The sequence below is a fragment of the Pelodiscus sinensis genome, chromosome 4 (genome assembly GCF_049634645.1).
Source record: "Pelodiscus sinensis isolate JC-2024 chromosome 4, ASM4963464v1, whole genome shotgun sequence".
NCBI classification, from domain to species: domain Eukaryota; kingdom Metazoa; phylum Chordata; order Testudines; family Trionychidae; genus Pelodiscus; species Pelodiscus sinensis.
Window position 1 is genome coordinate 108,215,517 of NC_134714.1, and position 26,281 is coordinate 108,241,797.

Here is a 26,281-nt window from a genome sequence, read left to right on the forward strand (position 1 = left end):
TCTTTTTCCAAGTGCTCCTGAAGTGAACTTAGCAGAGACTGGAGCACTGAAAGTTTTCTGAAATCATTCCTGAAATATGGTGTATAATCTCCTGAGATTAACTCAATGAAAAAATTTAAATGTAAGTTTAATTTGGCACCTTCTACTTAACTGATTCCAAGCATATAAAAATGCTTCAGTTAAGTATTTAAGATGACATTTAATTGATCCTGGATAGGATACCGCTCTGTAAAATCTTTGTGCCTCTTAAAAACTTTAATCACTGTCTTTCCAGCAAGGCTAGATTTACCTTCACCTGGATTCTGTAGGCATATAAAAGCTTGAAACTGGAACTGACCCAAAAAATGTCCTCCAAATCACTCTGCCACCCTTTACTGTTTCGTAGGAACTCTTGATTAGTAGCTGGATTTTCCTATGGGAACACAGGACTATCAGGAAGTTCTTCCTTCACCTTTCCATGTGATTGGGGTAGAGGGTTTGATAAATAACTGTGTTGCTGAAGGAAATAACAAATTTCCCCATTAAAAATATGTATGAGGTCTATATTGCTCCTTTTGTTCATTGTGCTTAGCTTGCAGAGTTTCAGTACCACAGGCAGGAATGGGAGTACGAGACAAAGAGGGGGAAAGTTGTCCAAAAATACTGTTTAAAAATAATATATACATTAGCCATTCCATGGCACTAAAGATTATAGCCACATTTCAATAGAGCCCTCTTTATCTCTTACTGTGTTTTTGGCAGCAACAGTCCTCTCTTAGCAGTGTTTTAGTGCTCAGAGTTGATGGTAAGCTATATTTTATCCATATAATGTTTAATTTAATAAACCAAAGTGTGATTATTTGAATTAATTAGAGGATGTGTAAGAGCTGTGTGTGGAGTGCACTTATGCTATTCACCTTTAAAGGCACATTTATATCTATTGATCTCTACATGTTTGATGTGTATTTATGCAAATTTGATATACTAGCAATGTGAGGCATTATAGATAAGTTGCGAGGGTGTTTCAGTGTAAATCCACACTTGAAGCATCAAACAGCATGAGTTAAAGTTCTGTGCTCTAACTATATGCTTGTTTAAAAAGTCTCGGCTGTTCACTTTGTTGAAAAATACATCAGAGTTGTAGCTCAGCCTTTTTAAGTGATACCTTGACTCCAGCTGCGCCTTGGCATGGTAGCCTTAGCCAAAAACAAATCTATTTAAAACAGATGTGTGGTCATTACCAGACTCTTCACACTCTTCTTACAGGTCTGACTACTTCCAAAGCATGCTAGGAAGAAATTGTGTTGAACAGCAACTTCACAGTTCTCGCTTTCAGCTGCACTTGCAATGCTGGATGCCCCGGGTGTAGCCAACAGCTTATTTATTTAATATATTGATTGGGTTTTATCCATGTTTCTCACAATGCCCTCTGAGTGTTATACTAAAAATGTAAATTAAAATATGATTAAGAACATTCATCTAAGAACCAGACAAAATGAGGCTCCTTGCCCTAAAGAATGCCAACTGGGGCTCAGGTGTACAACTTAATTCATCGTGCTCTGCGTACAACAGTCTTCTTCATTCAGAGCCTGATCACTCACCCTGGAGAGCTGAATGCTAGAAACTAGTAGTACGAGTGTCCAGACTAATTTTAATTACCACAAAATAACAAGAAAGGGGGATTGACTGAAGTGACCTCATTGATTTAGAAAACAAGTGGCAGGATGAGTGAAGTCTCACGGGTGACAGAAATTCGCAAGAATAATTTTCCAGACTCCCCCAACCCTGAATTTTGGTTGAAGAGTGAAAGAGGGAGACTGTTTCAGATGAGAGAGAGTGGGATCTGAACCAGCTAAAGCACAAATATTCTCACATTTATAAATCTCTAACGCCTTTCACCCTGGCAATTTTGGCTCAGATGGTGTGTATGCTAGCACTTTTTAGCTAGTTTTATAGTATTATGAGACTCTAACATGAGCAAGTTTTTCACCTTGAAGAAACAGTGGCAGGCCCAAGAATCTTACTCAAAACTATTTTCTTGTCTTAGGGCACAAGCTTACATACCTTGACCATTCACTGATGGACCAGAAATAATAGAGCTATGTAGACTGGTACACCCTGATTACTGCTCAATTCAGTCAATGTCTCTATCCCTGATTTTCACAGAAATGGACTTAGTGGTCTATTATGTTTTCCATCTTTCATGTGTCTATGAGCCTATGAAGACTTCATCAAAATTGTGCAAGAATGGCCCTAGGGGGACTTGCTAAATGTTTTTGTCACCCTACAACAGAGCAGCCAAGCAAAAAATCCCTAAAGAAATAGCCCTAGTAGCATAGCAGTATGGGTATATCTACACTGAATGGCTATTTCGAAATAAGCTATTCCGGAATTGTTATCCCAAAATAGCTTATTTTGAAATAGCACGTATACACTGCAGGAAAGCCTCAAAATTAGTCTGAGGCAGGCTTCCCTATCATAGATGTTCTATCACGATTTAGAACCCCAGGAGGCACTGGGGAGGAATAACTTAGAATGGCCCTGGGGAGGGGCTATTTCAAAATAGAAGCAGTAGAGCATCTATGCAGGCCTTATTTCAAAATAGCTTATTTCGGAATAGGCATTATTTCTCGTGGAATGAGGTTTACAGAAGTCGGAATGAGCCGTCCGTTATTTCAAAATTTATTTATTTATTTTGAAATAACGGAATGGCTGTATAGACACTCAAATTGTTATTTCAAAATAATGTTAGTTATCTTGAAATAATGGTGCAATATAGATGCACTCTAAGCCTCTTGCTTATCTAATCCACTACCTTCGTCCCAAACTAGCCCTGAAACTATGACAGTGTCTGCTTTTTCCAATGGGTGGTGCCAGGAAGGAGCAAAACTGAGCACTATTTATGAGAGAAGGGGAGTGATGATCCACTTTGTTATGGACACAATAAGGACTTACTTGTCCTTTGAAACCCAGGCCAAGCTAGATATGAGTGTGGAAATTATCTGGGTGTGAGTTGAGCCATTTTTCACGTCACCAGCCACCTCTCCTCCAGTCTCAGCCTGTGTTAACTGACTTGGTTAGATGTTGCCTCCAGTTAACTAAGGGAAGTGTATGACATTCCTTATGTCAGAGATACCATTGCAGCAGAGCGAGCATGGTTAGTCTCTCTGGGGTTTGTGTCTGTTGAGCTGAAACTGGATCCGCTGACCACAATTCTGGGTTAACGACTGCCCTTGTACACCAGTAGAGTGTGTGGGAGTCAACTTCGCCAGCTAAATTTCCTACTGATGTGGTGAGTGTGAGATGGCTTCCTTGGTTTCCATCAGGCCAGTGGAACCCAGTGGCCTCTTTGCAGCTCCCATGTTGGGTTATGTTGATAGGGGCAAAGGAGTGTCCAGAGAGTATGTTATGGCTATTCTGTGTGGCTCAAACAACTCCCTGGAGAGCGTGGCAGACAGATGTAAATGAGAGCTGATCCAGCAGGTTGTAAATTAGAGCAGACTACTGCCAAACTCTTGCAGGCCACCTAGAGCAACATAAAGCCACCTCATCATTTGAGCTGCACCAACTTCAGGATGGCTGCACTCAACAATCTGGGCCATTGTTTTAAACCAGGACCTACAGAGCAGTCTTCTGGTTTCAATTTAATTGGGAGGGACAGGATGAGATTGGGGAAGCATATCTAAATATTTCTGCTTTGGCTGGATGGAAGCTTGTCTGGGAGGGTGAAACTCTGTTGTAGGTGATGGCTAACATAGGGCTGAATCCCTTTGCATAGAGACTGGGGTGGGTATTGGGACAATAGATAGGTTGTACAAGGTAGATGCAGCCATGGTATGTACTATGGATATCGCCTCTACACCTTTTTTTGGATTGATGCATTATTCTTTCATGACTGTGAGCATATGTTCACATATACATTTGCTATAGTTATAATGTTAGCAACTTCACATCTGAACTGCTGTCTGGTAGAATGTATGGAACATGCTCATGTATGGTCTAAATCCACCGAGTCAAGAATAAATTTGACTGTACGTGCCAGAGTATATAGATCTTTTCTTCTTCCTATATGTGCTCGTGTAACCGTCACCAGGCAGATTTGAACCTGAGCCCTCTGAAGCTGAGTATAGGAGCCTCTACCTTCTAAGCTAAAAGTCAACTGGCTCCCAGCCTATGCTATAGAGGTCTCTTGAACTTAGCTGTTGCTGTGGTCTAGGTGCCACTGCATAGGACAGTGAACCACACTAGGGCTATGTCTACACTCGTGGCTTCTTGCGCGAGTAATATGCAAATGAGGCTAAGCGTGGAATATCGCTGAGCCTCATTTGCATACCTAATGAGCCACCATTTTTTTCAGAAGAGGCTCTTGCGCAAGAAGGAGCGTCTACACTGCCCCTTCTTGCGCAAGAAAAACCCTCTTGCGCAATGTCGTTACACCTATTACTTGAGAGGAAGAACGGCATTGCACAAGAGGGTTTTTCTTGCGCAAGAAGGGGCAGTGTAGATGCTCCTTCTTGCGCAAGAGCCTCTTCTGAAAAAAATGGTGGCGCATTAGGTATGCAAATGAGGCTCAGCGATATTCCACACTTAGCCTCATTTGCATATTACTCGCGCAAGAAGCTGCAAGTGTAGACATAGCCTAGGTGTGTGGGTTACACTTGTACATTGCCAATTATGACTTTCTGTTTTCATTACAACAGAAAAAGTTAAAGGCTATGCTAGACTCAGGATGGCCAGTTGTTTTGGTAAATATAATTGGGAAAATGTAGAAGGAAATGGCAGTGTTACTATAGGACATCTGCTTTGTAGGTCAAAGTAATCCAGACCTAAATCTACACTGCTGTGCCCTCTACCATCTATGAAGAATGGTGCAGCAAATTCTTAGTACTGCAATATAAGTTCCTCTCTGGATCTGATAGGAACATCAGATGCAGGGCCAGCTTTTCATTTTGGGCTGTCAATGGATTTGGATGACACAAAAGGAGGAGAGGCGAAATCTTCTAAAAAGGGCTTTGTTCCCAGAATAAAAATCATTCCTAAAGAACTTTCCCCTTTACCCATAGACCTCAAGCAATCTTATTCTCATCCATGAGTGCACCTACTATTCATTAAGAAATGTTGGCAAGATGTGTCTCAGACCATATGCCATCACTTAGCTTTCAAACACCTATTTTCCAGTCATTTTTATCTGCATTGAACTTGTCTCTGCTGCTCTTACACCTTGCTGCTGTTGGGGTGTATTCCCCTCCCTCCACCCCCGCCATCCCACAAAAACACATACCACTAATGAAGCAAGAAGAACTACACCAGTAGATTCAGATTAATCTGAATACCAGTGAAAAGATGTGCAAAATATCATACAGTGCAACAGATGAGTTGCTCTGTTCTGTAGTCAATATGTGGGCCATATCTCTTGGGCATATCTCCCATCTATCATGCTAGCAGCCACAAGCCGTTTGGCATCAGACTTCTCAGTGATCCCCAAAGCTGCATGCTCAGGGGTTGAGGTCCCATGGGGAGAGAGGACGGGGCAATGTCAGGAAGGGGCGGAGCTTAGGGCCCAGTAACAAACAGTCCCCCTGCCCACTCGGAGTCCCAGACCAGATATCACAATTGCTCTGGCTGGGACTGGCCTGTGGGCTGGGTGTTTGAGACCCCTGGACTAAGACTCTGGCAGGGAACTTCTCTGGCCTAAGAGGCAGGTTTCCCCATAGTGGCGACACGCTATTTTGATTTTGTTAAATCGGGAGTTATGATATCGAATGTAGTTATTTCAAAATAATTTCCTAGTGTAGACATGCCCTTAGTGAATGCCTCACTAAGATGACTGCCAGTTAATGCTTCTCAGAACTTTTGTGGAGCTGATCAGAAAATTGGTCTTCTCACTGAAAATTTTCTGCAGAAAATTTTAATGTTTGGTGAGAGGAAAAAATTTAAAATTTTTCTAACAAAAATTAAAATATTCAATTTTCAGTGGAAGCTTTTTCTGTTTTCCTATAATGTTTAAAAAAAATCTAGGAAGGCTGATACTTTCAATTAAACAAAACTTTACACAGAAAACTCAGTTTTTTATAGGAAAAAAATGCTGACAGAAAATTTTTGACCATCCTTCTTGTCTGGCTCTCTGCAGACTCATACAGGCAGTTTCTCAGTTCACAGTTTTGAGCTTTTCTTTCAACTGAACTGTGAAAGATTCACTTTTCAAAAAATGAAAGCTGAATTTCTAGAGAATGAGATGACACCTGTATCACTGTGTACAAGGCCAATCTGAGCCACCGCTGTGACATATGCTCCTACTGGTGGGTTGGCTTGTTTAGTACAAGCCTGCAGTGTTGCTAACTCTTCCAGTTTTATGGTCAGTCTTGCAATACTTGGTGCTTTCCACAAAGCTCCGGCTCCTGCAGGCGCAATATTAATGAAGAATCCTAGCTATCATTTAAAAAAATAAATATCTAGTCCTCATGTTTTCAGAGAGAAGCTTAAAACATCAACCGTAAAAGCTCAAAAACTGGAACACAGATAAAAAGAATACAAATGCTGGGCTTTGTAAAATGATTTTCAAACCAAGCTCATGATTATCAACTATACTTGCGACTACGGAATATTTGAGCCAGGCAGTGCAGGGTTGGATCACACTTGCTTGACATATTCAAGCAATTTCAGGACATGCCCAATTAAAGGTGAAATGTAACTAAAATGTAGCAACTCCTCACTTTCTTTCAGCTGAATGGGGCTCTGTGGTTGGACTTGTACAGGATGCCTCAGGCTCTGTGGTCCTCAAACCTCCTTTCTTTCCAACTTTACCAGAGGGGAGAAGGATGGCTAATTAATCCAATCCAGCTCCCCTTAGCCTTCCCTGCCATTGACAGGTTTATATATTGGACAACCTCTTGAATTCCTATTTCCCCAGAGCAGAGAAACCATATGGATTCCAGTGTATATGGGACCTTAAACACTGATATGGGAGGCAAAATTTGCACTGTGCTAAATTACATGGATTCAGTTATAAAGTACAGAACAGATTTTGAATTCTAGATTTCTTACTTCATTTAAAGGAAAAATATTTTCCTTGTAACTTCATGTTTCTGCTATGCAGAGAACAGCAGCCAAGGCATCCTGTTACTAATATAATACCTGTAAATTCCCCAAGAAGGTCACCATAGATTGCGTAGCCTAATGGCTAAAGTGTCAGCCTTATATTACAAGGGTAGAGTGCTTACATTCTCTAGAGGCTGCCCTTTTATGAGATCCTTCTGCTTTTATTCTCTCAGTATCAGAGGGATTGCTCTATTTTTAACACAGATCATTTTAATCGAAAAAGTGTTCATTCAACAAAAATATTTAATTTTTATTTTGAGAATCAAAACATAGTAACAGAATTTTTACAACATATAGACACTCAAGTATAGTCAACCTTAGTGCAAGCAAAGAAATCTGCCTCTCATTCAGAAAGTATTTCTATCCAGGATGTACGCATGTGCTTGGATCTCATTGAAAACAAATCAGGGCAATACGTTGTATGAACATGAACAATTAATGTAAGGGCTACAAAAAGTTGTCCATGCAGGATAATAGAATAGCAGTACTAGATCAGCGCAGTTCTCAATCTAGTCTGATATCGAGATAGTCAGGCACTTAGAAGAAAATGCAAGAAACTCCAGTGATACTAAAATGAAAGGAATTGTCTTGCAGCTAATTTAGTTATAGAGCTGCTGAGTGGGAACCAGTTTTTATATTTTGTGACAAATTCTCCAATTTTGATTGTTTTTCTGTTCCAAAATAGAATGAAATAAAAAAAGAAACAAAAGAAAGTAAACAAAATGTCTTGCAAAAGTAAACATAAAATCATTTCAGATCAATTGAAACATTTAGGCTATGTCTAGACTACAGGCTTCTTTTGGAAGAATCTTTTTTGGAAGAGATCTTCAGAAAAAACGTCTTCTGAAAAAGACCATCCACACACAAAAGCCCATAGAAAAAGCAATCTACTTTTTTAAAAGATAGCGTCCACACTGAATGTACACTATCTTGCATTTAAGATGAGATTATTATGGATGGAGTGGCCACCCGGCCACCTGTGCTTTTTCCTCTTTCCTCTTCTTTCAAAAGAACTCCCTCTTCCCCGTCCACACACGCCTTTTTCCAAAAGAGCTCTTTCAGAAAAAGGCATTTTCCTTATAGAAAGAGGATTATCAATGCCAGAAAACCCCCTCTGTTCTTTCAATTTACTTTCGGAAGAACGCAATTGCAGTGTGGACGTAATTCAGGTTGTATCGGAAAAATGGCTGTTTTGCCAACAAAACTCTATAGTGTAGACATATTGTTAGTTCTGATTAAAAATATAAAATCTGATATAATGATTTTTTAAAAAAAAATCTGATTATTTAAAAAAATGAAATGAAAAGTCCTTTTGAATTGGAAATGAAAATTGAAATGTCCCATTTTGTGTAGTTTTCAATCTTATTGGATTGTTTCAGTTTGATTTTGTTCAAATGAAATTTTGTCAAAAGTGGCACATTTCTACAAAACTTTTTTTATTTATAGGTGTTTTCTGATGAGAAAATATTCTGACAGAAAATATTTTGATCAGCCATACTTAGCACTTTAAATTCTATTATTATTACATATTGTAACCAATGCTGGTGATGGACAAAATGCCTGTTCTATATTGCAGAGATAAAAATATGGCTCTTTGTCCCAACTGAGGATCTGCCCTGGTGCCCTAATGCTGAATTTAGTGTGACTGTTCATGTGTGCAAAGGCATTGATGTGCACAAGTGTTTACAAGATCAGGGTCTAAGTTAGAAAGTCTATTTCAGCTGCATAAATACATCTATAAATACAGCCTTTTTGCTAAAAGTATTACACAATGCAATAAAACTAAAGAAAGCTAGATACTGAGAAGACAAAATAGATGTCTCAAATACATCCTGGGGTAGGAAAGAAATGAAACCTTGATTCTGCAATTGGCTCCATATGGGTAGATTCTTGCACCCATTAGCAGCTCTACTGAAGTTAATGGCCTTCGTTAATATTTTTATTTGTGGCAAAATGAATGCAAAACTTTTTGTAAAGTATTGCTTTAATAGAAATAATATGAAAAACCAACACCCCAGGATTGCCCAGCAGCCCTTGTGATATCTCCCAGTTTTTGATTGCTTAGAACTTTGGGGAACTTTAACTATTTTAGTTGATTTTTCCCCCATTTTTGACCTCTGCCATTAGTAGGCATTGTCCTTTTTTTAGTTTTGATCTAAAAGGATTCAAGAAAGCAGCTTCTGAAAAATCGCTAATTTTACCCAGATTCAAAAACCTTGTGGCTGCTTTTGTAACTCTTCTACTGTCTCCATGATTTGGAGGAGGAACTTGAAGTTTGACAGGGGAAATAGTTTAGGGGTCAGCCAGGGATCTTTTTCTCTGGCCCCATGAAAATCCATCTAGATTTTTCTGAGTTACAACTCCCTGGGAAATCAACTTTAGCAGAGTTGCAGTAAAACTAGTGAGAGTTCCCTGCTGATTTTCTGAAGACTTAATTTGTAGTTTACATGTGCCCAGCCCCTAATGAATCTCTAGTCTATCAGGTTATGTCTACACAGAAGCGTTATTTCGGAATAACTAAAGTTATTCTGAAATAACAAAGAGTGTGTCTATACTACAAGCCTTTATATGAAAATACTGTCAAGCTGGAGGACTTCTTACTCTGACTCCTGTAACCCTCATTTCACAAGGAATAAGGAAAGTTGAAGGAAGACTGTTCTTCCTTAGACTTCCTGCTATGTAGACAGTGCCAAAAGTCAAAATAAGCTATTTCAACCTAAGCTACGCAATAGACATAGGTGAAGTTGCTTAGCTTATTCTGACTTTAGCCCTGCTGTATACATGTGACCTTCACAAAGTGGTTCCCTCCCATTTAGGCTTACCTAAGTATGCTCTGCCTTAAGGAAAGGCACCCTTTGCTCTGAGTCTCTCAACTACTGATTGGTGTTGATTTTGTGCATTTTGTTACCCTTAAGTTTGAGCAAAGCTTCATACATATACCCCATTTTACAGAAATAGTCTCTGAAAGTAGGAATAAGAGCCTCCGGAAAAGGGCGCTTTTTCCGGAGGATCGGGGCCAGTGTAGACGCTCTTTTCCGGCTTTTTTAAAAGCCGGAAAAAAGGGGCGGACATTTTTATTTAAATGCCGCGGGGGATATTTAAATCCCCCGCGGATTTCCCTACGACGACTGGTGAAATTTACATGCCCCTTCCGGAAAAGGGGCCAGTGTAGACGAGCCCCCGGTGTAGATGTTGCTATGTCAATAGCAGGCATGCCCACCAACAGGGGGGAGAGGGCAAAGGCACCCACTGCCCTTGGGCCCAGTGTTTCAAAAGGGCCCAGGACTCCCAGCTGTGGCAGCCGGAGTCCCAGGCCCTTTAAATCACCATTGGAGCGCTGTGCAGCACTCTCCGGGCAGCTTTGAGGGCTGGCTGCCTCCAGCCCCATCTCTTTTGCCTGAGGCCCTGCTCCTTCTGGGAACATGGAGCTGTTCCCTCTGTCATCCCCCACTCCCCAAACATACCTTGTCCAGGGGCTTGGCAAGTCTGTTGGCTCCCTGACGGCAGGGCTTTGCCCATCAACATAGCTACTATCTCTCAGGGTATGTCTACAGTACAAAGTGAATTCGAAATAACAGCAGTTATTTCAAATTAACTTTAATAACGTCTACACAGGCAAACTGCTATTTCGAAATAAATTTGAAATAGTGGAGCCCTTATTTCGAATTTGGTAAACCTCATTCTACGAGGGAGGAATGGGGCATGAACCCCCAGTGGGGAGGACCAGGAAGGCTCTGATAGTTCCTTGGGGTGGACGCTCTCCCTCAGGGCTTCCTGGATCCTGACAGCCCCCTGATGGGCCCCCCGGATGGCAGCCTGCAGCAAGTGCAGCCAGGCTGATGGCAACAACCCCACGAGATGCACCAGCGTGCACAGAGGCAGGTCTGGCTCTATGTGGCCAAGTGCTGTGGTGTCCCTCATTGAGGTAGACAAGCAAGAGAACGGTCTGTCCAGGGTGGGTGTAGGGTCCCTTTAAGCACGGAGCTCAGTTAGCCTCAGGCAGCAGCCCCACACACTCAAGTCCTGACCTGATGTCCTGCCAACACTGGTTCCGGCCAGCCTTAACTTTGGTTCAGGCTCCACTCAGTGTGGACGCACTATTTCGAAATAGCAAAACGCTATTTCGAAATAGTTTTTGTGTATAGATGCGTTATTTCGAATTAGCTTCATTAGAATTAACTATTTCGAATTAAGTTAACTCGAAATAGTGCTGTAATGTAGACATACCCACAGTGGAGTTCTTACACTGATGGAAGAAGCCCTCCCATTGGCCTGGAAGGTGTCTTCACTAAGCACTATAGCAGTGCCGCTACAATGCTATAAATGTAAACAAGCCCTAAAATAGCCAGGAATAAAACATGGGTCACCAATATGACAGATGCAAGTCTGACTCACTCAACAATAGTGATAGAAATGTAGCCAGGTTAGTCAGGTGTAGTTGAAACAAAATACAGGACTATGTAGCACTTTAAAGACTAACAAGATGGTTTATTAGATGATGAGCTTTCGATAGTCTCTTATAGACAACCACCTAACCTCAAGATGATTCTTACCAACAACCACAGGACATACCACACTAATACCAACCCTGGTACCTTCCCTTGCAACAAACCCCATTGCCAGCTTTGTCCACATATTCACTCTGCTGATACCATTATTGGACCTAACCAAGTGAGTTATAAGATCAAGAACACATATTCCTGCGCATCCAGAAATATAATTTATGCTATCGTGCCAAAAGTGTCCGTCTGCTATGTACATTGGACAAATGTATCAGACACTTTGCCAAAGGATCAATGCCCACAAAACAGATATTAGACAGGATCACAAAGAAAAAACAGTTTCTTGCCATTTCAACCAGAAAGGACATTGTCTCAACGACTTAATTACCTGCATCCTGCTTCAAAAGCCTTTTAAGACTGCACTTGAAAGAGAATCCTCTGAACTGTTATTCATGCTAAAATTCGACACTTTACACCTGAGTCTGAACAAAGGATCTAGTTATCTTACCCATTACAAAGATAGCTTCCCCAAATTATCACCTCTAATATCAGTAGCTCACAGACATTTACCTCCCCCCCACCCCCTTCTGTTCTGAAATTTGATTTGTCCTTTTCATATGTGTTCATTTTTTAATTGTATCCTTTGGTATATATGGTCGTGACAATTTTCTTCCACTATTTGATCTGAGGAAGTGGGTCTGGCCCACGAAAGCTCATCATCTAATAAACCATCCTGTTAGTCTTTAAAGTGCTACATAGTCCTGTATTTTGTTTCACTCAACAATGCCACTTCAGGAATAATCAGCTAAATCTAACTCAAGTACAAGGAAGTCTCAGAGGGTAGCTGTGTTAGTCTGTAACTTTAAAAATGAGTAGTCCTGTTGCACCTTGGAGACTAACAAGTGTGTATGTGTGTGTGTGTGTATAAAATCATTTTGTGGGCAAAACCCACTTCTTCAGATGAGCTAGGAATCTGTTCTGTGCAGTTGAAACCTAGGAAATTACATTTAAAAATTGTTAAAACAACACCACATAATGTTGACAACTCAGGCACTCAAACATTAGCAAATGCCAAAATTAAGATGGCTAATGAAATCTAATTCTGCCACTTTGAGTATGCATTATGATATGATAGTTAATTGCATACTTGTATACTTTTTCCTCTACTGGGTCTCTGCCTCATTCAAGCACAGGAAAACTTGTGGAGGTCTTTCCATTGACTGGGATACAACACAAGTTCACTCCCCAGGAAATCTTCATCTGCTATACTCCATCATTTTTTAGGCTTTTCCTTTTCTGCTACTTGTGGCCAAAGCAAAAGAAGAAAGGCAACTGCAATCTATTCAACTGGGAATTGATTTGAGACACAGGAAATCTGGATTTCACTCTTGGCTTACAATTCAGCTGATGTGTGATCCCAGGCAAGTCACTCCAACTTTCTGTACTTCTCTTTTCCCTCATTCTCTTTGTCTGGTTTTTTTTTTCTATCTACACTGCAAGCACTTCAATGAAGGGACTGTCTGTTACATGTGGTTTTGTTTAGCCTGCACCACAATGGACCCTAGCCACTGTAGGTGCTATCATAATATGAACAATAGTGCATAAAGCCTTGAGTGGCATATTAATCATGTCTAGTCTTGTTCTGAGCATGCATGCAATGCAGACTAGTGCTACAGCATTGGGCTGGGAGTCAGGAGACGTGGTTCATATTTCCAGCTCTCCCACTGGCCTACAGTGTGACTTTGGGGAAGTCACTTTCACATCTCGGAACCTGTTTCTCTTCATACACTTTGTTCTATTTTGAATGAAAATTCTTTGAACAGGAACTCTAACTGTGCATTTATATAGTACCAGGTAAACTGGGGCTATGGCAACACTACTTAATAGTAGTAGTAGTATATTGTATTATTTATTTCATTTTATTTATTAGTATGGGAAAATTCTTAAGGAAGGCCATTCTCATGGTATTTCCTGTCTAGTGTTTTTAGACTCCAGACATTCGCGTAAGTACTCAAATGCTTCCTTTTCTGAATGGATTATCTGAATATATTTGTAAAAGGCACACAGGGCAATGCGCCACTATATTGTAGAAAGCATTTCTCTGAAGTGGAGACTTTTTACATAGTGGTTAATCCTAGGATCTTTATTAAGCCTGCATAAATGTAAAGATAGGGATCAGTGCGTATCATTTAAACTGTAAAATGTTTGCATGGAGAATTATTTCATGTTTTATGTTTTATAATAGCTTGGCTTTGGCTGAGAGACCTCACTTCAATTTGTCCGTTGCCTCTTCTTCTCTTTCTCATCCCCAGACACCACGATCTTCCTGAATTCAACTGTGAACATCACTTCTAGAGACGTGATACCAAAATCAATATTCATTTCACAGTTTAGACCCTTTACTCAGTTTCTGGCTGCTTCTCCCTTTGCATCTTCCATAGTGTCCTGCAGCTTAGCGTATCCAAACATACGCCTCTTTGGTAAGAGTATCCTTCAACAAAACTCTGGTACCTCCAAAAAGCTCAGAGTAAAATGAAAAAGTTGCATACTTAGGTCTTGATCCTACTACCATTGCAGTTAAAGTTTCAATTGATTACAGCAGAAGCACATTTGGGCCTTTAAAATGTAATATATATTAGCGGTTCATGAACATAGCTAAAGGTTTCTCCAAGTTTGAGATTTCTTGTGTTGTTTCCAAAAAGATTCATTAAGTTAGACAGATCAACTTCATGTGGGTACAATATATGCCATACACTGGAAATTAAATATCAGAAAATTAACAGAGTTTGTTGTGTTATAAAGCTGCAGGCTTTTTTTAAATCATTATACTCATAGAAAAAAGTACTGCACTAATGGAACACAATATTATATTGTAAGTTGTATTTGCAAGTAACTTTGGTTAAACTTGCTTAGCAATAAATGTAACAGGTTTTCTTCTTGGCTTTATTTGACACGTACAATGTGTGCTTTAAAGATAATGAGTAGCGTTGTCAAATGAACGACTCTAATCATGGCAGCCCCAACATGAGAAATGTGGTAATGTGGAAGTGGGAGGAAATCCCAGGAGACAAATCTTTTGGCATTTTAAAAAAATTTCCAGATATCACAAAAATTGTGTGTCTCACCAACAGAAACCGTCCTGATTAAAAAAAATTAAAATCAAGACAGTGGGGGGAAATGAAATAAAGCTTAGTATATGAGCAGAACTAATATTAGTTTCCTGATAGATTTAGATAGGCAAGGGGAATAATGAATCAGCTCATGTATTGCCTGGGGAAACAAAATCTTCAATACCCCTGTGCAGATTGAGGACACTAACAATAAGGGTCTTTGGTAAGTAAAAACCAATTTTGGGGGGAAATCAATAAATGCTTTTTAATGGAAGTTCACATGGAATTAAAATGTGGGTAACCTGCAAGTTCCCGTTTCAACTAATGGAAATGCTAATGAATGATGTTCCAGTTTCAACTAATGGAAATCAAGCCCATTATGGTAAACATAGGAAGCAAGTACATTAATAGTAGGCATTGACATTAATTCAGATTGTAAACAATTCAGAACTGTTACCAATACATGGTACATTATTTGCCATCTTATCTGCTGTTTTCATAGGACTACTTCTTTCACAGCTTTTTAAAATACAGAAAATTGACTGCTACACAGTTTTATCAGTTTTTTGCCATAGTAAACAAAATAGTTTGCAAATTCTGTTTTGCTCTCCCTTCCCCCATCAACTCTTTATCTTTTTGTGTGTGTGTGTGTAGCTGAAAACACTTTTCAAGCTAGTGATGCCACCTACATTCATTGCTATGCAGTTCTGTACTTTACTTTTAAAAAGTTTAGCCAGGGGGAGATGTGGGGAATAATCTGTGAGAAGTAGAAAGAAAATTGATCTTATTTATACAGTAACACGTGTGTTAAAGCAATGCCTCTTTTCCTTTGCTATAGACTCCTGCATTTTCTCTCACACGTATATACACACACACACACACACTTTAACTGTGCTTTTGTGTTTTGTCAGAATTAATGAGAAAAGTTCCCTTGCCCTAGGGGTAATTAGTGTCCTTGGAGTTAAATAAGCTAATACTTAGACACCTCTGGCACAGGCAATTATGTTTGTGTATTGAATAATTGATTCAAAGAGGGGGGGAAGAGGCTGCTAATCAGATCTGAGCATAATGAATTGATTTAATTAACAGGGGAATCTGAGGGTCCCTGGGAAATGTGCGCATTTATTCAGCAGCAAGAGAGAGTGCAAAGCACATAAATTGAGAGAGGCAGGCAGCAAGTGCTTTTGCGTTCAGTGATAGGTTCGCATTTTTCCTCCCCCTACCTCCCTTCCTTTGAATATAATTTTAGCTTTAGAGTGAAATAAAGAGAAAAGCACTTCGGAAGCCTGGGAAGCTCGGCAGTAGCAACAGCAGAAAGGAGGAGGGGGGGGGGTGCTTGTGAGCTATCATATGCAATTCCATTCAAACCAATTTTTTGGCTGTGCACCTTGGGAAGGCGCTGGAGAACCGGCCCTGGATTTGGTCTCCTTTATCTTTCCAGAATTCTTGCGCTCCTCTCCGCACGGGCCTGTGAGTCGTGGCGGGAGGGCAGGGGCTGAGCGCTTGCCTTGGCACTAGCGGAGCGCCCCAGCCGAGCCCGGCGCAAGCGAGGCTAGAAGTCGTGCAGCCGCCGCTCGCCGGCTGGGGTGGGGAGCAGACCCAGGGAGGACGGCCCGGGTGCGCGTGCCGCCGGGCAGCGCTTTGCAAGCCCTCTCGGGCGCCCCGTCCCTTCCCCTCTCTGGCGCACAGGAGCGGCGGCTGGAGGGTGAGCGGACGCCAGCGGCGGAGGCAGCTGTTTCCCGCGAGCCCCAGAACCATGGTGCTGGACAAGGAGGACGGTAGGTGGGACGCCGGAGGGTCGGGCCCGCCCCGGCTCCTTTGGCGCGCGGCCGGAGAGGCCGCGCGCGCGGCCGGCGGAGACGGGGGCATTGCTGCAAGTGCCTGTCGCGGATGCCGTGCGCAGCGGAGCACGCTGGGGTGCGCGCGCAGGGCGGTCCGGGCTCGCCTGCCTGCCTGCGCTGCTAAACTCCATCGTGCGGTGCAGGGCGTTCGCTGCCCCTGGCACGCGGAGCGCGGTCTCTTCAGCCAGCGCTGTGCTCGCCTCCCTGGAGCTTGCTGGTCTGGGTTCGCTTCTCTGCCCCTCTAACTCCATCAGCCTCAGTGTGGTCTCTTCTCCCCGCGCGGCGACTGTTGTCCCCTCCTATTGTCGTGTTTACCCTCTCGCCTATCCCACCCCTCCCCAGCTCCCTCCTCGGCTCTAAACCCGCTATTAATGCCTAAGAGCTCACAGCTTTGCTAAACTGCCTCACAAAGGGCGCCTCGGCTTCTTGTGGGAAAGGATTTACTTTTTAAAAGAGGCTGGGAAGAAGGGGGATGTGTGGATGTGGCGATGAGAGAGAGCTGACTGCAGGCAACTTTGGCTCAACCATGTGCTTATTGTCAGGACTTGCTAGACATTCATGTGGCCCCACTTGGGAGCGGGGAAGCAGGCCAGAGTTAAAGACTAAGTTAGCTAATTGAAAGGGAAATTAATTCTGACGTGTAAAGTATTAAGAAGGGCTGAAGAAAAAAGGAAACTGGTAACTCACCACAATAGCCTCCTGCATCCTAAAGAAGTGAGAAATAAGATGAGAAATACATCCAGTGAGAAATAAGATGCTGCTGGAAGTTTTTGTAATGTGGGGCTGGGGTGAAAGGAGAGGATAACTCCCACCTCTGCCAGCCTGCACTTCTTAGCTGTCAGAGTTGGCTGTCAAAGGTTATTTGCTGTGCACGGCTGGGGTGGTGGTTCTGAGTGAAACAATCCATACAGGCATCCTGTAACAACACTGCAAAACTTTTGCCAGGGTTATCCTACTGAGGCCTTTTCATTTCTACTCTCACCCCCCAGATATTTCAAATCTATCTACAAAACACCAACGAGTAGTGAAAGTGTGGTCACCTACTGCTGTGCATGGTGATGGCCTTTCCCAGTTTTCCCAATACGTGCTCATCATACTGACTTTTTAAAACTCTTTTAAGACCCTTCTAGTCTTGTCATTTTCTTCATAATTGAAAAGACTGTGTCACAGCCAGCACCATTGCCTGTCAGAAACTAATATGTATATACCTGGACTTCACTGATTCTGGCGGTATTTTATGGTCATTTTTGTCTACAACTGTGTTTTTGAATAGTGGCCTTTGCTTTGGGGATTGGCATGTGGGTGGCTGCTGGGTCAAAGGTCATTTTATATGCTTTTCATTGGCATAGACAATACTTGGGGAAAGAAGTCCATGCTGCTCAGAAAATGGTCCATTCCTCCAAGCCCATATTAGGTAACACAACTAATTCTTAATTCTTCTCCTTTATCTGTTGCTATCACTTTCCAGCCCTCTCATCTCTAACCAAGCTATGCCAGTCATATATGTGTATGGGAATAGGAGCATTACAGAGGTTGCTGTCTTTTGCGGAGACTGATGGGTGATTATGTTGTTGGTCATCATGATCAAAGTCCTATCACCACTTCAGAACGTCATGCCGTCTTGCTGCATATAACTGTGTCACTTGCCACAAAGTCAGGTGGCATTGGCTTGTCACCCGTCATGCCAACTTTAGTTAATTGCAAACTGAAAAGCCTTACAGTTGGTAGTGTTGTAGTGAATGCTATGTTTGTATAAATATCAAACTTCTCTTCCTGAGGAATGGGGGGGGGGGGTTAATTTGGAAAGGCAAATATCAGAAGCACCCTTTCCCACTCAATTTTGGAGTAACTGCCTTTGCCAGGTAAGAGCCAGCGTCACACAAGCTTTAATGGAGTGAGTTGAGGCATGAGGAAAAATCATATCCCTGCTTGTGTGCCTACTTGTTGTGGGAGGGGGTCACATCTGTAACAGCTAGAAGGTTAAATGCACACTCCAGCTTGTGGGGAGGGAGCTGAATGCTCTGTTGTTGCATCTGTGGACTTAGAAGCTTTTATACTATTCCACAGTTTTGTCAGAGCCCTCTGAAATAAACTGATCCAGTGATGGTAATGGGCTGTAATGTTCCAGCAGTCAAAAGTAAACCTGTGAATGAGGGGAGAGAACTTGCACTACATTTTAAATAAATGATACAAAATGTTTAGTAACAAAAAAAAAAAAACCCCTCTCTCACATCTGCATCCTGATACATGGGGCTAAATAATAACATTAGAGTTAAGCAAGGTTAATTCTTTTCCAGTCTGGCTCATGTGATAGGGTCTGTATTTCCCTCTGATTTCATTTTTGTGGGTAAGCCACAATGGTTGATCCATGAAACTTAAATGGTTGCAGTGCAAATTTTGTTTGACTTGAGGGGGAAAAGGTCAGCTTTTTACTTTCAGCATGAAAGTCCTCCAATAATAATAATAAACTAGGCAACATCTTAATCTCTCTTAACTTTCTGCCAAAGGGTGCCTGCCAACCCATATCTGTTTAAATCTGATTGACGGGTTAACAGCGGGATGCTGGCTCTGCTGTAGAAGTAAGGGAAGCAGGTGAGCTATAAGGAAAGACTGAGATCTAAAGAGGGTTTGCTAATGGGAGTATTTGGATTCTTTCAAGTATTGCAGATGGACTCGTTAAATGTAAGGAGCTCAGGGCTGGAATGATGGTGGTGTAAGGAAGTGAAACTAGAACCATTGATTATCCAGACAGTTCTCAACAGCCCTCATTCCAGGAGCTCTCGTGAATGGTGATATAAAAGGAACTAATGGGGATGAGGGTGAAGGGAAGGAGGAAATTAGAATGAAAGACACTTAAGAAGAAGAATAGTAAGAAATTCCGGATGTGTAGATCAGAGTAACAAACTGTAGTAATGCCTGGGAGTCTTCAAAACTGTTGATAGTGTAGTTATGCTAGATGTGAAATTATACCTATTAAGTGTCAGAGGAATTAGGAACGGAAGGGACAGATTGAGAGGAAACTATATTATGAGGAGGTTATTCTATGCTTTCCTTTCTCCTTCTGCCTGACTCGGATGGTGCTCCAGTTTCCTGATTATCTGTGAATGTTAAAAAGGATGCTGAATCTGCACAGGTTATATATAAATGGACTAAAATAAAGATTACTACTAGCTATACCAGTTCCTTGTCTTGAAAGACCTTGTTAGTGAAAATGGGTCTGTTTTATTATTGCAAGCGGGTCTCCTTCTGGGAACCAGTCTGTGTTTGTTTTCGTTTTGTTTTTTGGGTTAACCTTCTAAAAAAACCCAAAATTGCAGGACACAGAGACAATTCACTTTTTTCCTTATTTTGCAGGGTCATTTTTAATCTTAAAAGGTAACTTTTTTACATAAGGCGGCACAGTGATAGCTTAATGAATGCTGCGTGCATCTGTGTGGGAAACCAGGAATGGCTTAAGTCCCTTATTCCTCCAGCAGTCTCGGGGCATTGCAGAGCACTCACATCCTCTTAGGTAGAAGTTGTAATGTGCTTCTTCCTTTTGCATCCCTGAGAGCTAGTTGTCCAACTGTATTGTTGTTTTGGTGGAGATTGCTCTCCCAGCCTCAGGGTACATGCTGCAGTGATGGCTTCAGGGGAGCATGCAAGCCTTAGGGTGATACTGCCATCATCATACAGGGTCTAATAATCAGTTTGCTGCCTCGTAAATAGACAGCTGCCTTGACTCAAACTCTTCTTGGTGTCGATAGGGACAAGAGAAATGCAGCATCACTTTCCTAACGGCTCTATAAATATCACTGTGGGTAAAGGGAGAGTGGACAAAAAAAATTGTCAAGTTCCTGACCTGACATACTGTGGCACCATATCATATTTTGTCTGTAAGGCAGCATTGCTTCATATGTCTGAAGTGACACAGTATAACCAACTGATAGAACCCAATGGGATAGTAGCAAATATTATTAAATAGAAACTTACGTAAGTGTTTTCCCAAAAGGAATCTTCAGATCTGTAATTAAAGAAAACTCGGAGCCCAAATCGCTAGAGACTTGCACTTGATACAATTCTAGTATGTTAGCCACAGCCAAATTTGGCCCTGTGTGTTTCTTGTTTTGCCTTGCACAAACTGATCAGCCCAGTGTCTAGATAATTACAAAGCTCAAGGTTATTATAAATATTCCTCAAATCTCTAATTGCGCCTAATGCTTCTATAGTGGAGAGCAGAACTCTGCTTTTAAAAAAATAACATCAGTAAGCAGATCTCAAATATCGTGACTAGTTTACAAGACTGGTTTAATTGTAGCTGATTCTGTTTAATTGCTAGTGAAGGGGTGTGTGTGAGAGAGAGAGAGAGAGAGAGAGAGAGAGAGAGCTGTTTAATGTAAGAATCCAAGTTACTGGATGTGTAGAAGTAATGGAGGAAAGAAGTGCATATCGGTACAGCACTACATATTAATGCATAAGATTTTTGTCAGCCACATAATCAATCAATCTGTAGGCATGTTTACAAAAAAGTCCATGGTAATAGACAGCAGTTATTTAATGTAGATGAGAAGATTAAACATGTAATTATCAAAACAGCTACATTAAATCTACTCTTTACAAAAATAAAGCATTGCCCCAAAATAGACGCTGTGGGATAGAAAAAAAAGATTACCAAAAGTAAGGTGCTGTGATCCAAAAAATGTTGGAATATGATTTCTAATAAAGGTTAGCAATGCATTAGAGGAATGCTAAAATATTTATCTGTGGTAGGTTAGAAATTCCTACTTTTCTCTTAGTGTTTGTTAAAAAATGTTTAACTAGTAGGTATTAGTTCCCACATCTTTGGCCTGCAGTTCCCCTTTTTTTAAACCTACAGTAGCTAAAATAAATGATCACTTAGCTGTTGCACTCTTACCCTAAAGTACAATTTCAATCCTTGCAAGCTATATTAGAAGGAGAATAGAAGTTTTAAGTACTGGAAGAAAATGATTCTATGCAAAATGATATATTTAACATCAAATATGTTCAAGGACTGTTAGGATTAAGTATTCAAAATGAAGGGGGAAGGAAAAGTTATTTGAGCTGAGGATAAGGAATCTAATTAAAAATAGGTATTAAGGATATATAACTTGAGCCTGCTATCATGTTTTAAAAGAGTACTGTTGTATCAGTTGTAAAGGGGAGGGAGAAAATATCATTAAAATGAGAATAAAATGTTTTCTTGGATTTAAAAAAGAAAACAACTCCGGAAATTGCAGATTGTACTTCTCATTGAAGGACCTCATCCTGTAATCTTGATTGACATGATTGAAGACAATGGGCTACTTTGTGAAAGTAAGGGCTACTCGTGTGATAAAAGATGGAAGATTTCCCCCCTCCCTCCGCCCCAAATGTGTCGCTTTATATTCCAGTATTAGTGGAACTAACTGCAAGCACAATGTGTCTGAGCAAGTTGAGCAAATGGACTAGGATTACTATTGCATTCAATCTGTAGAAATTGTTGTTCAAAATGAAATGCTGCATGAAGTACTGAGTTTCACAAAGTGTACAGTATTTTGGTAATTTTTGGTGTGCATAGAAATGCCAGGTCAAAATGAGTGTTGAGGAAGTGTTACTTCTAAACCATGACACAACTGTGAAATAGACTTAATAATGGAAGAAGGCAGCATAACAGAGTTATGGTCTTACAATCTATCTATACAGAGAATCTTAAATTGTTTAATGGGGAAACGGAGAGTCTACCCCTAGAAGCCATGCTACAGTTTCAAATGGCACTTCAAGCTTTAAATGAGAAAGTCAGGGGGAATGCTTTGGAGACAGAGAGACGTGAAAGCAAATCACAGTTGTGCAAGATGCTGTCCATAAAGATGAATATTGAGAGACTCAATTTGTGTGAAAATTGATTGGTGATAATGAACAGCAATAAAGAGGCAAAGTTAGTAATGTTAGAAACTCAGTTGCTATTAAAACTAAATGTGCAGCGACAGTACTGCAGATGGTGCTGCTGAGCTAAAAAGCTTACATTCACCATTAAATCCTGACAGAAGAATAGGAGTGGGTCCCTGGGAAATGTGTGCATTTATTCAGGAGCAAGTGTGCAAAGCGCACCAATTGAGAGACAGAGGCAGCAGTAGCCAGGCTTAGACATACTCCCCTTTCTCTGAATATAATTTGAGATTTAGAGTCATCTTAAATCCAGGGGAAAACACTTTGTAAAGGGTTGAAAGCTGTGTAGTTGCAACAGCCAGGGTTATGAGCTATCAAATGCAATTACATTAAAACAGATTATACTGTGCAAATTGAGCCATTTAGAAGGTGAGAACCAAAGAAACAGCTCTGATTCTCCCCCCCCCCCCTTTTTTTTCTAAATTGCAGTTTGAGTTCCTTGCAATTCTGAGGTACAAAAGTAGGTGCGACTGCTTTTGTATCTGCAAAGTGCTTCGTTCCTGAATGTCATTCTAACTGAGTGCAATCTAGGTTAAAGGCTGGACAACTGGGTAATTAGAGCTCACTGGCTCAAAGGACGATCAGCTGTGCTGTGGCTCATCTGTGCTCCCAGAGACTAGTTCTCTTCTTCCCAGAGTGAAAGCTGCTGGAGACAGAACATCTGCATCCGGACTCCTCTTGATCCTTGAGATGATGGTGCTGGACAAGGAGGACGGTAGGTGGGCTGAGATGGCTTAAGCTTATATACGGTGTATGCTGTATGTTTGTTACATGTCAGAGCCATTTTTACTTACAGGTATGCACGGTGTGCACATTTGGGTGGTCTGCCTTCACCTTTTGATATTTTCCCCTTTGCCAATAACACACTCTGTTTCCCCTTGGCTTTGCTGGCAAGTCAGCTAGCCCAAAAGGGTTTTACTTCAGGCTCTGTTTGCTGAAGGACATGTGATAGATACATTTTTTTTATCCATTTGTGTTTTTTTCCTCTCGCAAATGACAACATGACTCTATTTTGCCCATCTTAACCTGTTTATTTTAATAGCTTTTATTTTGAATTTAATTTTGAGGCTTCCTTTTCCACATCTTTTTTAATTTTCATGTTTAATATCTATACCTTACTGCTCTTCTTTATAGTTATAAACATAATCACAATAAGCTAATAGGCCTGCTAAACTGCTTTGGCAAAGAATCATTGGTTTATTGTCATAATCTACTCTCTAAATGGGAGAGATGGTACAACTGTAGGAAGGTAACTTAATGAAGGAAGCCAAAGGGGAGAGTGACTGTTGATAAATTTGGGTGCTGGCATGTGCTTCTGTTATTTTTAAAGCTAGCTGTCCCAGGGAAGAGGGGAGCGGGAGAACAGTGCAATAATTTAGGGAAGAGTCATGGATTACCCAAGGTACTGTTACCTAGTAGTTAGTACATGAGACCAAGGGTCCGGAAGCCTGTGTCATCCTCATGTGGTTGTCATTTGCCCTTGGGCAAGCATCTTAACTGCTCTGTCACCATATTCATCCTTGAAACTACCAGTAAGTTTGATCACAGGTTTTCTAATGAGAAAACAAATGTTGCTTTGTTACTGGGTGACACATGCAGTGTTTTGGAGTACTACCATAATGTTTAGCTTTCCTATAAACATTGTGATTGCAATTTTTTGACGTCAAAATATCTTTTTAAAAAAAACAAGGTGTGAGCGCTCATTCTTTTCTATTCATTTTCTAGATGGTTAACTTTGTTGTGTTGCCTCCACCGGTATGTGCTTCTGGTTAGAATGGATTCTGGTAGATTTCAGCATATCCATGCATGTGAAAAGATCTATAACAGCTGTAAAGTTAGACATGGGTATCATTAGGAACCAGAATAGAGGTACTGCATTTCCATCAGTTTACAAACAAGAGAAAACCCAAAAGAAGGGTTTTAATACATGTGGAACCCTATGAAGTTAAACGCTTTGACATCAGTAGTAGCAACATTGCTACATTAGATGTGTTTCAGTTCTCGAGACAAAGAGGAATTGTTTTCCTCTGTCAAAATTGGTTCTAATCACATAACACTAACAGTAGTTAAAACTAAGTAATTCAAATATTGGGTTGAAAGGGGAGGATTTCCTTTTATGCTGTCTTTGTAGTGTTAAAATGGATTCTATGAACTGAGAAATATTTAGAATAGGAAGAACCTGAGTATTAAAAAAATAACCCACATCTGGTGGTTTCTAACCAGTAGGTTTCATAATTGGTATACTGAGGTTTTCTAGCATTAAAATAACCAAAAGAATACAGATAAAAATTATCAGACCTGTAGCTTTGGCTATAATGGACTTTTTTGAGGTATCCACACAATCAGTGCACTCCAACTTATTTGCAAGTGCAGAGACCCTTAGGTCTAATATTATGGAATAGAATTAAAGCACTTTGCCTAACCCTTGCTTGACCTGCAGGTTATGGTGAATAAAATCTGGATGGACTCTTTTTCCATGAGACTTTTTCCTTTTTTATTTACAAAAATATAAAAATATCTTATTGCTGCTGTTCTGCACAATTCAATGAAATTCATAGTCTTAGCATGATTGTCAATTCAGAGATGTCTTATTTACAAATTTAATGTCTGGAATGTATAACCAGTCTTACCAATATGATAGCAGTCAGGTTGGCTTCTTGAAATTTCCAAATAAACTGACCCAGAAGATAGAAATCGTGATTTCTGTTGAGTTCTCTGATTCCTTGTCAACATGCTAGAGTTTTGAAAATGAAGTAGATAAGAAGAATCTGTCAAAATCTTCTCCAGCAACTTTGCAGACCACTGGATGGCGGATAAAAGTAGTTTTAAGTGGTTGCATATTGCTTATGCTGTAAAAACACAAATGAAGGTTTCTGGATTTCAAAGGCTCTGAAGCAGCTCAACTCTCAAAAGTGTTCCATTGCTTTTTCTTTTCTTTTTTTGGATGTGCAAGTTGAATTAAGTTTAATCTAGTGAGTTTATTTTGTGACTGTAAGGTTACTTTGTCCTGTTCAGAGGAAGATTATATATTTGGCTGGCTGACCTTTTTTTCTGTTGTAGAGCAAGTTGTGTGCCACTTTTTAAAAGCTTTAAAAAATAATTCCCACATTTTAAAACTCTTCAGTTCATGCTTTCATACAGAATTATCATCTATGATGATGGAACAATACAAACAGAGCAGAAAAGCCAAAATTAGTTCTTTAGATTGAGGAAGTTCTGTTACCTGCATAAAAGCATCATTTAGAGATCACGTTTTCAAGTGTAATGTGTGAATAACACTTAAAGCAAAACAAAAATTCAATCTTCATAATAGCAATTAGGAAAATGCTGCTGCTTATTCCAGCAATCATCTTTTTCTAACAATGAAGTGCAGCCTAGTAAATAATGTGTATGGCATGAAACCCATTACCAGAAATCACAATTCTTTTATTACATAAAATGCAACTTTTTCACCTAACTTGTGCTGTTAACTATTCAGTGTCTTAGACCCAGGTTATTGAAGAGATTGTTACAACACACTTCATGTGTATGAAGGTGCTGATCAGAATGTGTAACTCCAAAGTCGGTACAGCCAACAGTGCATACAAATATGGAGCGTGTTAAAAATAGAACTTGGATCAATTAAATGTCGTGAAAGAATGGGTAATATCAATACCAGGTGGGAGATTTCCAACAAGTATTGTTACTTTTATAGGCATCTTGGATGAAGGCTTGATGTTTAGAGGTGACCCAAAAATATGGGTATCAAGGATGGACACAGTTGTGAGTTTGTAAAAAGAAGCCGCACATCGGTATGAAATGTTGAGGGGCATGAATATTTGAGAAT

The 26,281-nt window shown here is 40.5% G+C and overlaps 1 protein-coding gene across 2 annotated transcripts in view; it reads left to right on the forward strand.

Annotated features, from left to right (window-relative positions):
* Window positions 1-16,176: 16,176 nt before the first annotated feature.
* LMO1 (LIM domain only 1) overlaps window positions 16,177-26,281 on the forward strand; it is an 83,749-nt gene continuing 73,644 nt past the window's right edge. Inside the window, exons 1-2 of one of the 2 annotated variants that reach the window (XM_075928004.1) lie at window positions 16,408-16,467; window positions 22,885-23,170. In XM_075928004.1, the coding sequence (XP_075784119.1) occupies window positions 23,146-23,170 (25 nt within the window). In that variant the 5' untranslated portion in view covers window positions 16,408-16,467; window positions 22,885-23,145. Of the gene's footprint in view, window positions 16,468-22,884; window positions 23,171-26,281 lie in introns of both variants that reach the window. The other variant, XM_075928005.1, reaches the window with a different exon arrangement.